Raw genomic sequence first — 15,117 nt, forward strand, 5'->3', positions numbered from 1 at the left:
TTTTGGGTGGGTTAAAAATAGATCGTCATGTAAATATATTAGTTGGAAGGAGCAGCGTAAATATCCTATGTATATATTGTAGTTTTTGCCCTTTACCCGTTTGGGTCGGCACTACTAGAAAAGAAGGTTTTTGTCATGAAACTTTTGGTCACAAAACAGTAGTAATTTCTCTGTTGTCACCATTTTGCCACCGAAAATGTGGTGACAAAAACACCCGTGCCCTAATGCCACCAAATAGCGACCATTTTTATATTTTGCCACCTTATTTTTGCCACCACAAAGTTGGTTAAAATTATTTGCCACCGCTTTTTGTTTTTTTTGCTACCGAGTTGTGACAGTTTTTTTGCCACTTTATTGCCACCATTTAGCCACCAACCATTTGCCACCATTTAACCACCAACTTGTTGAATTATTTGCTACCATTTTGTGATTGCTTGATTATTGGTTTTTGATTCATATTAATTTTCCATTTTCCCTGCTTTTTTCATAAAAATTACATATCAATAAAATTACAAAATTATATTAAAGTCTAATAAGATCACGAAAACCCAAAATTAAATAAAACATCTCTGTATCAAAAGCATATAAAACATTCTAATAGAAATACTAGCTAAAACATCAGATAACTAAAATTATCCTAATATGATAAACATCGAAACATTTAAAACCAAGTGTTTGTAGCCTATTTTCGAATTGTACTTGTTAACATAGCTTCAATTTGTGACATCCTATCAAGCATAGTATCTTTCTCCACCTTATCGTTTTCTTTTCCAGCCAACAACCCCGCAATAATCCCATTTAACCTTTCTTTTTCTTCATCTGTTTCCTTAATGAGCTCCTTATAACTAAGTTCAACTTTTCAATCTACAAAACAACCAATGAATTGAATCAAGAAGTCAGAATTCATGAAAACTAATAACGGGTCAAGTTGATTGCAAAGAAAACAATATCCGATTGTGAGCTACAATTCAAGTGCTAGAAGCTAAAAAGCATGATTCGTTATGTTTATAGTTAAGAATGAAATTCTACTTTATTTCAAAAACAAATTTTTGTATTATAAAACCTATAGAGAAAGTGTAATCAACTCAATAAAAAATTCCTAAAATTCTCATTAAATTAAAAGCATCAAACCTAACAATGAAAAAACAAACATCATAAACTAAACAAACACAATAGCAGTGGGAAACAATACAAATGGACACAAATTACTTGTGTATTTGATTCCACTTATGCCAAAATCCCAAAGAGTAAATAGTTTTATTTATATTTAAAAAAAATTAGTCTATAAATGATTAAACATACCTCAAGGTCTTCTCTCTGCTATGTACACGAGTGTCACTAACATTGCCAAAACAGTATACTTTTCTTCTATTATTGCCCCCGGCTCTTGGCTACAGTTGAGAAAGGAGTTGTACCATCAAGATTTGATACTCTAAGACATAGCTTTCTATTCCTAACGACTAAAGGTCAGAATATTCGCCTAATTTTCAAAAAATTACAGTCCTACATTAACACATCAAAATTTCCTATATCATTTGAACCAACAAACAGCCCAGTTATGCCATTATTAGCTCATTGGACCATTATATTGAAGAATGGAATGGGTTGTGGTGATTGCTTTAACCTCACCCCTAGTTCTATAGTTTTATTAAAAAACTGTTGAAAATAAAGTGCAAACGGGATTAAAAAATTGTGATATGAATATGGAGTTTTCATTTAAATACTGACTAGTACCAAATTTCCTGATGAAATTCACATTCAAACTTTTGCAGATAATATGAATGAATAAAAACCGTACTTTTATCCTTACGAAGAGCTCTAAGCTTCTTCGGCGGGAGCTAAGTGGCCAGCGAGCGGTGTTGAGCCACTACTGTATACATCTTCACTCCATTTATAGATGTAGACTTTAGGTTACCTCCTTGGTAAGCCATGATGACTATCCTTGCACTTTCTCAACCCCAAGAGCTGTACAGGTAATGCCATATTAACAAATTAATTATCATTAACATAAACGGACTGGTAAACTTGAATAATTTAAAACAACGAAACTCGACAATTGATTCTAAACTAGCAGTGAAGAAATAACAGATTACAATTTTCAACAAAAAGATACATTTTTAACCCGATATATGTATTGTCATATTAATGAATAATCCATGATCATTAACATAAAAGAAGTTGTAGATTTCAATAATTTAAAACAACAAACTCAACAATCGATTCTAAACCAGCAGCAGAGAAATAACGGATTTTAATTTTCAAAGGACAGATGCTAGGGATGAGCAAATGGTACCCGGTACCGGTACCGAACCGGGTACATTTTTGGTACCGCCTTTTGACATTTTCGGTACCGGTTCGGTACTGGTATTTACCAGTTTTTAACCTCAAATACCGGTACCGTATCGGGTATATTTGGTAGTACCGGTACCTAATTTTGGGGATTTTCGGTACCGGTGCAAATCATATAACTTCATACTAACTTACTAACGACTCAATGTTAGAATTTATATGTAGCCAACCACTAAAAACTCACAATCATTACTGCATGCCACTGCTTCAATGCTGTTTGTAACACCCTGATCCCACAGCTGGCTAAAATGCCAACACATACCTGTTTATTTGTTCATATCACCAGATCAGCCAAAACCTTATAAAAGTCTTATAAAAGGCTCCAAACCTTAGTGATAAGTTCCAAGTGATAACTCATAGCCAGCATGAGATTAAAAGTGACAAAAAAATTCCATAATTATTTTAGCTTTTTCGAACTAGCACTAACACTCCCACAGCTCAACTTCTTTAACAATTAGAGTACTGTCATTAGTCTTCTAAACATTTACAATATTTAAAAGAGTAATAAACAATATTAGATACATAATACATGGAGTACTGTCATCATGAGGTTTAACTACTATCACATACAAAATCATTACTCGCATTTTAACTAAATAACTTATCCAAATTCTAAAAATTACAGAAGAATTAACTCACATTTTGCAAGCTTAGCTACCTTGTGCGAAGTATGGCAAACAAATCAACAATAAACACGAAAAAAAGCTCATAAATACTTCATCAACAATGAAAATAGATTCTTAAAATTTGACCAAAAGCAAAATACATACCTTCGATTAAGAATAACAAAATGTTGGTCATAGTTCACAACAAACTGAACCCTAAGAAATCATTAGCTCATTGCTAAAGTCCTACGGTCGCCACTTTTGGGAGCAATTAGGGTTTTGGATCGATTAGGGTTTTGGATGGGAGGATGATTCAATTAGTGATGGTGGAGTGGAGGAAGATTCGATTAGTGATGGTGGAGCAGAGGTGATGCTTCTAGAGAATTGGAGATTTTGGGGAGCAAAGTTCAGAATCAGAACCCTAGATAATTGATATCCCGCTTTCTGTTAAAAAAAAGTGATATCTCGCTTAAATTTTGGGGGAGTGGGTAAAAGACTTGATATTTCCGCTTAAATTTTTACTTTGTATTGCGACCATGTGACGGTGGCAAACTGAATAGCCGTCGAAAAATGGTGGCAACTTTCATAAAACCTTTTATGTTTGCATATTTGACATCATTTTACTACGGTTTTCTTAATTTTTATTATTATTTAGGATTTTTCGAATGTATTTTCTACGAATACGATTTCGGTTGAAAAAAGGTAGCTAATTAGTGACCGTTTTTTTTCGGTGGCAAATTATTGGTGGCAATTGCCCAATTTTCTAGTAGTGCGGGGGTACTGTTTTGTATTGGTCTTTTGCCCATTTAAGTCAGAGGTTTGTTTTAATGAAGTTTAATTTAAAAAAAATCGTGTTTGTTTCAACTTATTTTTTAATTTAGTGGTGCCATCTTTTCCCGCCAATTATTTTCCTAGCCACTATTCATTAAAAGATATTCGATGATAAGATTACAAAAATGAAAACAAAAACATAAAAATAGTAAAATATTGTGTTTTGATTTCAGTTTTTTTATTTTTAATCTAAGGTGATATCTAGGGTTATTTAAAGTGCATCATGTATGACTTGAAAGAGTAAACAGTCAAAATGGTTTCAGAGTTTTGGTCATTTGTGTCACTTTAGTACAAAAATTAAACATTTTGAATTTGGGTCGCTGTACTTTCAATTTTGTTGACATTTTCATTCAAAAGCAAAACATGGTCAGATTTTTCAGTTAAAATCCATATTTTTCAGTGACCAAAAACATGTTGAAAATGACCAAAACTTTTGCCAATGACCAACACCGTATTGAGAATGATCAAAATCTGTGCAAAAAAAGTTAGATGTTAACTGAAAAATCTGATCAGGTTTTGCTTTTTGATGAAAATGGCAACAAAATTGAAACCAAAGAGATTCAGATTCAAAACGTTTGAGTTTTGAATTAAAGTGACAAAGGTGACCAAACATCAGGGACCATTTTGGCAGTTTACTCAACTTGAAAAGTTGAAAGTTGAGGCTATCATTGAACACTATTTTTTTTAAATAGAGTAAACTTACGTTTTTCTCCCTGTGGTTTGGTCGTTTTAATGGTTTTGCCCCAATCCTTTATAAATAGTCATTTTACTCCCTGATGTTTTGCTTTTGTCGCCAATTTGCTCCACGGCCTTAACTCCATCCATAAAAGGTTATTTTGATAATTTCAAGTATAAAATAATGGTACTTTGGTAATTTAAATTTTTGACATAACCATTTAACTATTTATAATAATATCAGGAAAATAAAAGCTTGATTATTTATATATTAACACATACAAACACACACACTCTCTTTCTCTCTCTATCTCTACATACATTCCCCACCAACCACCAACAACCATCTGCCACCATTACACCGCCCAACCACCACCATCACACCGCCCAACCACCGTCATCACATCGCCCAACCACCAACCACCTGCCACCATTATATCGCCCAACCACCACCATCACACTGTCACCACTCCCACCTCCGGCTGCCACAACAAACAGATCTGAAACTGAAATCCTAAATCCCCTTTTCCCCAAATCCCATCATCATAAAAAAGATAGCCGAAACCAACAACAAACGGTTCACCACTTCACCTTCAAAATCATCACAGAAAGTCGATCGTACATGTTGCCACCGCCGTCGTTTGGTACTTGAGCCGCTAGGTTGCTAAGGTAGGTTTGATGCCTCCTTTCAGATCAGAGCGAGGTTGCCGTTTGGTACTCGAGCCGCTAGGTTGCTAAGAGATTGTGTCTGTGGTGGTGGTGGTAATGGCGGCGGCCGTGGTGGTGGCGTGAGGGTGGTTATGACGAGGGTTGGTGGTAGGGATCTGTGGTGGTGGTTGCGGTGTCTAGTGGGTGTTACTAATGGTAGGGATCTGTGAAGGTAGAGATAGAGAGAGAAGGAGATATAGAGAGAAAGTGGGTGATGAAGTGAGCAATGGGATCTGAATGTTTGTTTGTTATACATGCTTATATTTTTTGTATTTTTATATCTACAAAAAGACAAAACAAATGGATTTTAAAAATCAATTTAAATATATATATATATATATTTATAGAATTACCATAATATCCTAATCTTTAACAAATATTTTAGATAGAGTTAAGGGCAGGGAGTAAAATGGAGATAAGTTAAATAGATCAAGGAGTAAAATGGCTATTTTTAAACGATTGAGGTAAAACCGTTAAAACGACCAAACACAAAGAGCAGAACGGAAGTTTACTCTTTTAAATATATATATTTTCTAGAAGACCAAATTTGATTTTTTGATTTAATTAATAATCACTAACATATCTAACAATCACTATTATAAAAAGGTTATTAGAAAGTCAAATTTCTCTTTGTTAATTAGTTTTTAAATTTATTCTATGACATCATTGCATTTGGTAGCACTCGTATAAATCAAGTGGACATATATAGTAATGATATACCATATTTTAGCTCGATTCTTTCATACCAATATGTCTATTAGTTTGACCTCAACTCACCATTGCCTCCGTACATGTACAACACTCCTCCACTACCTCCATTAATTTGTCTACAAGTCTCCTTGATATGCCACCTTCGTTATTATAATGGTTTTTATTTTCTTTTACATGCTAATGTTTTTTTTGAAAGGAGAACTTCATTAAACACCACCGAACCCGAAAACCGGGACGGGAAAACAAACAAGAAACTACATATTTACAAACTTACACCAATCACCCCAATCAAAAACCCCTTTCTTCGCTCTATGTTTAAACCAAAAATAACTAACGATTCTAACTTCACTAAAAATCTCCTCAACGCTACTTCTAATTCCGTTGAATCTACGTTTGTTTCTGGCCTTCCATAACACCCAGCATGTTGTAATCACAATACCATGCAAAGCCTCCCGAGCCGCCTTGTCTCTACTCCCCACGCTGTGCAGTTCGAGAAGATCTCTAAACGAGAAAATAAAAAACCTCGGAATACGACACCAATAGCTAACCTTTTCCCATACCCCCAAGGAAATCGGACAGGCAGAAAACAGATGTGAGACGGACTCAACGTCCTCCTCGCAGCAGCAGCACAAGTCGTCGAGAATCGTCACACCCCTGATGTTAAGAGCGTCAACCGTAGGAATCCTGTTCATTTCAGCACGCCAAGCGAAAATATTGCACTTATTGGGAACCCACTTGCACCATTTCATCACATATCGGCTGCTATAGTCACGCGATGAACAAATAAGCTGCTTAACAGCCGCCACGGAGAAGCCCTTCGACCCATTACCAATCCACTGCCATTTATCCACACCCGAAGAAAGGGACACCGAGGTCAAGGCTGCGGCGAGCGACTGCCACTCCAAAAGCTCGTCATTAGACTCCGGATCATGCCTCCAAAGCCAAAGCCCTTCTCCTTGAAGACGATCGTGCACACAACACGTCTTTACCACTTCGAGTTTAAAGAGATTGGGAAACTTCTCTTTTAAAGGAACATCAAACAACCAAGGGTCCAACCAAAAAAGAATCCTAACTCCACTAATAACCTCACCTTTAAAAAAATTCCGAAGCGGAACATCCCCAACTACCGGACGCTTGATTGACGAAACGATGTTGTACCAAACTCCACCAAAGGACTTCTTCAAAGGAAGGAAATCCCAAGCCGACCCCCCGTCGTGAATGGCGTTCACAACCTTCACCCATAAACTATCCATCTCATTCTTGTATCTCCACCCCTATTTGGATAAGAGAGCAAGGTTGACGTCTCTTAAATGTTGGAGCCCTAACCCCCCCGAGTCAAGAGGCGATGCCACCCTATCCCATGCAACCCAGTGAACCTTTTTAATTTCCGAAGACCCTCCCCAAAGAAATTTTCTCACCAAAGCTTCCAAATCTTTAACTACCTTAACCGGGGCTCTATATAAGGAGAAATAGTAATTAGGAAGACTTTCGAGAACCGAGCGAATCAAAGTTACCCTCCCGCCAATAGAAAGCAGCGAGGCCTTCCATAAGGTAAGCCGTTTTTCCAAAGCATCGAAAACCGGTCTCCAACTTTCATAACGGTTCATGTTGGCCCCCACAATCAAACCTAGGAACTTGAACGGGAAAGAATCAACGTTGCAACCAATGATACCTGCCATCTCAGACACCTCATTGAGGGGAGGACCGACCCCATATAATTTAGACTTCGAGAGGTTGATCTTGAGCCCAGAACAGAGGTGAAAACACCTCAAAATTCTAACCACATTTTTGATATTATCCCTGGACCATTCTCCCAAAATGACCGCGTCGTCCGCATAGAGTAAGTGGGAAATGACTGGACCCCCATTCGGGAGGGATACCCCTTTAATAATCTCCAAACTACAAGCCTTCCTAAGCATGCACGAAAGGGCTTCCATCACGATAACGAAGAGAAAAGGGGATAGAGGGTCACCTTGACGCATTCCTTTAGAACACTCAAATTCGAAAGTAGGAGCTCCGTTCACTAACACCGAATCCCTAGCGGACGAAAGCACACCCTTGATCCAAGACCGCCACTTAACCGAGAAACCCATCTGGCCGAGCAAATCGAGAACGAAATTCCAATTAATATTATCATATGCCTTCTCAAAATCAATCTTGAGAAAGAATATATTTTTTTAGATCGTTTAGCCCAATTAAGAACTTCATTGACAACAAGCGGGCCGTCAAGGATCAATCTATCGCTAATGAAAGCCGACTGAGAAGACGAGATAACTATGTTCAGCACCAACTTGAGTCTGTTAGCTAAAATTTTAGAGATCACTTTGTTGATGATGCCCACCAAGCTAATAGGCCGGAAGTCTTTAAGACCTATAGGATCAATAACCTTCGGGATCAAAGCGATGAATGAAGACCCACATCCCGTGCTTATAGATCCAGACGCGTAAAATTCCCCCATAATATCAACAAAATCAGATTCGAGCAGGTTCCAAAAGCGTTTAACGAACCGGAAATTCACCCCATCCGGACCCGGGGCCCGGTCGTCACCGCACCCGAAGACAGCAGATTTTATTTCCTCTAGACTAAACCGGGCGTCCAACATCGAACTGAACGAAGCTGGCACCGTGTTAATGTCAACACATACCAGCCGAGGTCTGGCCACACAGTCTTCAACAAATTTGGACTTAAAAAATCTGAAAACCTCCTTTTTCACCAACGAGGGCTTGGAAACCCAAGAGCCGTTGATATCCAAACCATGCAGAGAGTTTGAAGCCTTTCTACAATTTATCATAGCGTGGAAAAATCTCGAGTTTTCATCCCCATCCTTGGCCCATTTTATCCTTGATCTTTGTCTGAAATCACTAGTTTTTCGCTCCTCCTCTTCTTTCAAAATTTTTTTGCATTCCAAAAGGGTCCATTCCTCTTCTTCCGATAAATCCCTAACCTCTATAACTGCCTGAATAGACTCAAGATCCGTTTGGGCTAGCGACACTGCTTCCGATCCTTTGACAAGCGTTTCGTCTCTCCAAATCTTGAGATCAGCTCTCAAAATTCCCAACTTACGCAGAAGCCGGACATCCGGAGGCCCAGGACACCCCGGGTCCTTGCTCAAAGCCTTAGCCACCGTCTCTTGGAAACCCTGCCGATCGAACCACGAGTCAAAAATCCGAAAAGGTTTGGGACCAAAGTTCACCAAGGAAGTTTTTAATATAACCGGGCTGTGATCCGACAAAAACGTTGACACCGCGTCAACACTTGCTTCGGGCCAGGTGTTAAAAAAGCCCATGTTCACCAAGAACCTATCTAATTTGCTCTGCTTTCTACCATCGGACGAAGAGTAGGTAAACTTCCTGCCACGCATATTGTACTCTATGAGCCCTGAGTCGAAAATAAATCTGTTGAAATTATTAGCACAAGTCTGTTTGAATCCACAGTTCCTCTTCTCCTCACGGCACCGAACCGCGTTGAAATCCCCGGTGACAACCCACATCCCATCGTAACCTGAAATAACATGACCAATCTCATCCCACAGAGCTTGTTTACCCGGAATACTCTGGGGGGCATAGACGTTGACGAAGTTTAGCACCAGACCATTACCCACAAGTTTCCCTCTAATGCACAGGAAATTCCTGGATTTGATAACGTTTGTCAAATTGAAAACAGTCAGATCCCAGATGCACACCAACCCACCCGAGAGGCCAACCGAGCCAACCGACTCAAAACCAAACTGCTTATTGCCCCAAAAGCCCATAACATCCTCAGCTTTAACTGACTCCTTTTTTGTTTCTTGAAAGGCCATAAAACCAATTCCATTTTTTGATTTCAACTCCTTCACCCACCTCTGTTTCTCAATACCCCCAAGACCACGCAAATTAAAAGAAAGAAAATTCATAGTTCCACCACATTAATACCTGAAGATCCAAGAATGTTGTGAACCTGTTCTGATTTCTCGCCGATTTCCAACCCAATTCGAGCACCTATTTCGATAGTAGCCTCAATTTCTTCCTCCAAGACAGCCCCCTGAGCATTTTGATGGACATCGTTCCGAGTCTCCACAGAGTTCGAGTCATCCGCCTGAGGATCCGAGACCTGGGCACGGGCGTTCAAATCTAAAGTAACGTGAGGGGTTGGAGCAAACCCAACGAAGCCGAAACCTGGAATCTCCGAATCTTCAGAACTCCTAGGTCTTTTATTTGGCCTCCCCACTCCCGGCGAAACCGATTTGTTTCTGGGTAAGAACTGGGCTCTCGCAAAGGATTGGCCCAAAACCCTCCTCCTATTGGGCCTTTTCATACCACTTAACCCAATATCAAACCCCCCATTACCTCCTGGCCCCACCAGCGTGGATCCCAGCCGACCAGCCTCATCTTGAGCAGTCATAACCTCATCAACCTCAAAATCAACAGGAGCCGCCTTTTCTCTCTCCTCATTCCTAGGAGCATTAAATAAATGGGAAAAAGGACCGACGGCATTCGGCGACTCTTCGACTGGCTTACCGATCTCCGACGATTGGGGTTCGTCCGTCTCCCCTGAACCGGAACCATTCAAGTCATCTGCCGGGGAACCAACCGGTGACGGAACACCGTCCGATACAGAAGCGTCATCCCTATCCAAGCAATCTGGGACCCAAACATCCGAGTCCTCCTCTACCCAAATTCTGAAAATTCTATCCTTCCATTTCAAGGACACCCCTTCTTTAATCCTGCCCGAAAACCCGACAAGGACCCCTACCCTAACAGTGGACAGATCCAAGTCAACTTCGCTGAGTTTAGGTATGTGAAGGAGCCTCCCAAAGGACTCACCGACCAACCCCAAAACGTCCGGGTCCAGAAGATGGAGGGGAATCCCACACAGCTTCAACCATGCAACACGTTCAAACGATAGAGACTGACCTGACCAAAAGTCCAACCTGGAGAACCACGGTCCCCACACCTCCTTAGCATCCATGAAGAGTTTAGCCGACTCCGCATCATGAAAGGAAATAAGCAACGATAAACCGCCCAAGTATTGCAGGTTTGCTACCGAAAATTGGCAATCCTCAAAAGCTTATCAAAATCGACAAGGGTCACGAGGTCCACCGTTCTACCCACGAGGGCCATGCCGATCAAGTCGTTGAAAGCTCCCGTTCTATCCGGAACCACAATAGATTTTTCTATAACCTTAGTACCCTCCTCCCGATAACCGCCAAAAGCAGAAGAGGAACCAGCCGTAGCTTTGGGGGCACCCACCGCATCCCTATAGCTTCTCGAATCCCTGAGGTTAAAAGCCCCACCTGGGCCCTGATAGCCAACCCCCTTGTCCTTATTCTTCATCTCCGGCAGGTTAACGATGCCACCCGTATTTTCCGCCGCGAACCTGGCCACGTTAATCTTAAGCTTAAAATTACCCATCTTAATACCCCCGAGACTTTTCAACAGATCAGCCCTGTCCCTAACACCTTTGAACGAAACAAAACCAAATCTGCAGCCATTCTTATCCCTTTTTTTGCGACGTACGAGCCCGCAATATCCCCGAACATTTCCATGCACTTTCTGAGCTCCCACGGGGTACACCCGTCGGGAAGGTTGGTGACGAACAGCTTGACAAACCCATCCGGCTGCCCCGTGTTCCCAGCCATGGCCTAACTCCCCTAACACCTCGAGAAGAACAATCGAAGCAGAGGCAACTCGACCCTAAGGGTGTTAATGGGATTCGAATTGACCGAGCTAGCTATACACTGATAGATGCGGTCAATATCAGACCCACTAAGCCCCGAAGAAGAACCAGGAGCCGCTGCGGGAAGAGAGGGTAGAGGAGGAAGAAGAAGACAGGGCCACGGAAGAGAAAGGAACGGCCGGGCAACGGAAGAGACAGGAATGGCCGGTCAATGGAGACGCTCGGTCAAGATAGAGGGAGAGGTACAAATTGTTGGGTTCTTTTACATGCTAATGTAAGATGTGTTGTTAACAATGTTATGACAGTTAAAACTTAATTTTACATTATCATATGATCATTATCATTAATGATTAATGAACATGTATTTTGTTTTGATATATACATGTTTACAATATAATATGGATATATTTAGAAAAACGAACTGTCATCATCACATCGTGCCATCCCAAAAGCGAACCAAAGTAGCGGGTGATCGATTTTCTTGGTTTGAAGGAAAGAGTCCCTCTTACTAACGCCGTCCATAACTTCTGTTAAAACCCACACAGATGCCCTCACGGCCTCGCCTTACTCTGTTTCCTTCCTTCCACTAGAAACCCAAATATCCTAAAAGCAAAATTATATGTAATACACTATAGATTTCCGTTAAAAGAAGCAACACAAAGTACCCATTAGTTCAACAAAAAAGTAATATTCAAACCTATCCTAGTTCCATTCTACAGTGAAAAATTCTGGCCTAAACAAAACATCCATCACCAACGTCCAACTGGTCATTGATAGCTATTACCCAATCATAAAATTAAAATTTCCCAAGCTTTTGAATTTTTAAAAATATTACTACACATTAAAACGATATCTACAATGTTAGGATTATGGTTTAATTACAATTTCTCCCGAACGCGTTATTAAACACATAAACAAAACCATTTCTCCTACTGGCACTCACCAACTACTCTTGACTTCGTCAAAGAGACATCTATTTAGTTTATTGAAAAAACACTGAGTAAACCATATGCACCCCTTGCTATTTTAAATAATAATGTTACAACCTGTTTAATGTATTATTATAATGTAGACGATTGCTATAAATAGGTTGTAAGCAAAACATTAAACACACAAACACACAAGTCTTGGGATTTTAAAGGAAGAGGTCTTAATATGGGAAGCCTTAGGGTGTTGAGGCATTGGCCTCAACTTATGTATGCTTTTGTTTTCTTAGCCACCATCGTTGTAGCCGATAAGCCTTACGGTTATAACTCTCCACGGTCTAAAGGCTGGAAATTGCCACCGGTGAAACATACTTTGCCAAAGACGCATTACGTTTACAAGTCTCCACCACCACCGGTAAAACACACATGGCCACATCTACCTTATCTTCACAAATCTCCTCCACCATCTCCATATGTCTACAAGTCTCCACCTCCTCCATCACCATCCCCACCACCTCCATACGTTTACAAGTCTCCTCCACCATCATCACCTTCCCCGCCACCTCCATACGTTTACAAGTCTCCTCCACCTCCGTCACCTTCCCCACCACCTCCATACGTTTACAAGTCTCCACCACCCCCATCACCTTCCCCACCACCTCCATATGTGTACAAGTCTCCACCACCTCCGTCACCTTCCCCGCCACCTCCATATGTTTATAAGTCTCCACCACCCCCGTCACCTTCCCCACCACCTCCATACGTTTACAAATCTCCCCCACCTCCTCCATATGTGTACAAGTCTCCACCACCCCCGTCACCTTCTCCCCCACCTCCATATGTGTACAAATCTCCACCGCCTCCGTCACCTTCCCCACCACCTCCATACGTGTACAAGTCACCTCCACCACCATCACCTTCTCCCCCACCTCCATATGTGTACAAGTCTCCACCGCCTCCGTCACCTTCCCCACCACCTCCATACGTGTACAAGTCACCTCCACCACCATCCCCTTCCCCACCTCCTCCATATGTGTACAAGTCACCTCCACCACCATCGCCTTCTCCCCCACCTCCATACGTTTATAAATCTCCACCTCCACCATCACCATCTCCGCCACCTCCATATGTATACAAGTCTCCTCCCCCACCATCACCATCACCACCTCCCCCATATGTGTACAAGTCACCTCCACCACCATCACCTTCCCCACCACCTCCATACATTTACAAGTCACCTCCACCGCCGTCACCATCCCCACCACCTCCATATGCGTACAAGTCACCTCCGCCACCATCACCATCTCCGCCACCTCCATATGTTTACAAGTCACCTCCACCACCATCTCCTTCTCCCCCACCTCCATATGTGTACAAGTCACCTCCGCCGCCATCACGTTCCCCACCGCCTCCATATGTATACAAGTCTCCACCTCCCCCCTCACCATCTCCTCCTCCTCCTCCATATGTATACAAGTCTCCTCCCCCACCATCACCATCCCCTCCCCCGCCTTATATCTACAAGTCTCCTCCCCCACCATCTCGTGTACCACAACATCCATACTACTACCAATCACCACATCCACGATCAAAGTCGTCCCCTCCTCCAGCTTATTACTATAAGTCTCCCCCACCACCAAGACATTATTAAAAGCACAGACTTATTCAACAAAGAAGTTTGAGCCAATTTTCACTTCGCATGACCATCTAAATGTTTCTTTTCAGTCAACTTATTTGCTTTTATCATTCATTCTTATTTAGTTGTATTTGTGAGTTAATAACATCTCACCGTAAAATGATGTTTTATGTTTTACTGTTTATTTGTCTTATTCTTTCCCTCTTATCATAAAAAACAGGTTATTGCTAATTCTCATTTTCCTTCTTTTTCCCATAATATTCTTATTGGTTGTCTTTCCTTATCTTACATAGAAAACACATGCATGTATATATCCGAATTGAATTTTTCAAAAGAAATGTTGTATTATTTATAACCGTATTACTAGGAAATTTAGTATTTTATCTGGAGCAATGAAATTGTTATGTATTAAACTATGATGGGTCCACTTCGGTTAAAGCTTACTCTACATAATTACATTATAATATTAATTTTTAACAACATTTTTTTACAACTAACCTTATACTTGCAATAAATAAAATCCACACCGCTTTACAGGAAAAATACCATACCACTAGATCAAATCATGGGTAGTTGGGTACATAATCACGTTATAAAATTTATTTATATGTAATAAAAGTTTTGTGCCTTGCTTGGAAATTACAACTTAAATACTACATTATCTTATCTTTGTGAGTTATAATGTTTGATCAAACACACAATTTCGTAAACTTATGCATACTGTTTTATGTGTACACTATGTGGTGATAGTGCATGTGAGCCTCTAGACCCTTTACAAGTATAAATCAGTTTGACAGTTGTAATCAATAAAAAAAATGTCTATGCCTGTGTGATGGTTCAAGATCGTGGCGTGTTTTGGTGCTTAACCTTTAGGGAATTCGTCTTTTCCATTGATTATGGTTTGCTTAACCTTTAGGGATACTTGTCACCATCGCCGCTAGTTGGTGATGTGTATAAATAGGCACTTTTGATCAACCACAACGAGAACATGTGTGTTGCTTTGGGAAACCGACTAAATCAC

The 15,117-nt window shown here is 40.6% G+C and overlaps 1 protein-coding gene and 1 long non-coding RNA gene across 2 annotated transcripts; one reads left to right on the plus strand and one right to left on the minus strand.

The window, feature by feature from the left end:
• Window positions 1-535: 535 nt before the first annotated feature.
• On the minus strand, window positions 536-3,434 carry LOC110893948. The gene is made up of 5 exons (XR_002566018.2): window positions 3,120-3,434; window positions 2,534-2,611; window positions 1,799-1,965; window positions 1,303-1,391; window positions 536-864 (listed from the first exon to the last, which is right to left on the minus strand). It is a non-coding gene; the product is annotated as an uncharacterized LOC110893948 (long non-coding RNA).
• A 9,225-nt stretch (window positions 3,435-12,659) lies between these two features.
• On the plus strand, window positions 12,660-14,333 carry LOC110893947 (extensin-2-like). Its single transcript, XM_035975253.1, has one exon. The coding sequence runs from the start codon at window positions 12,690-12,692 to the stop codon at window positions 14,109-14,111; it is 1,422 nt and encodes a 473-aa protein (XP_035831146.1). The 5' UTR covers window positions 12,660-12,689; the 3' UTR covers window positions 14,112-14,333.
• Window positions 14,334-15,117: the final 784 nt, after the last annotated feature.

The sequence above is a fragment of the Helianthus annuus genome, chromosome 7 (assembly GCF_002127325.2).
Source record: "Helianthus annuus cultivar XRQ/B chromosome 7, HanXRQr2.0-SUNRISE, whole genome shotgun sequence".
Taxonomy (NCBI): Eukaryota; Viridiplantae; Streptophyta; class Magnoliopsida; order Asterales; family Asteraceae; genus Helianthus; species Helianthus annuus.

Coding starts and splice junctions, on each gene's coding strand:
- LOC110893947 (XM_035975253.1), top strand. CDS start 12,690: ATGGGAAGCCTTAGGGTGTTGAGGCATTGGCCTCAACTTATGTATGCT.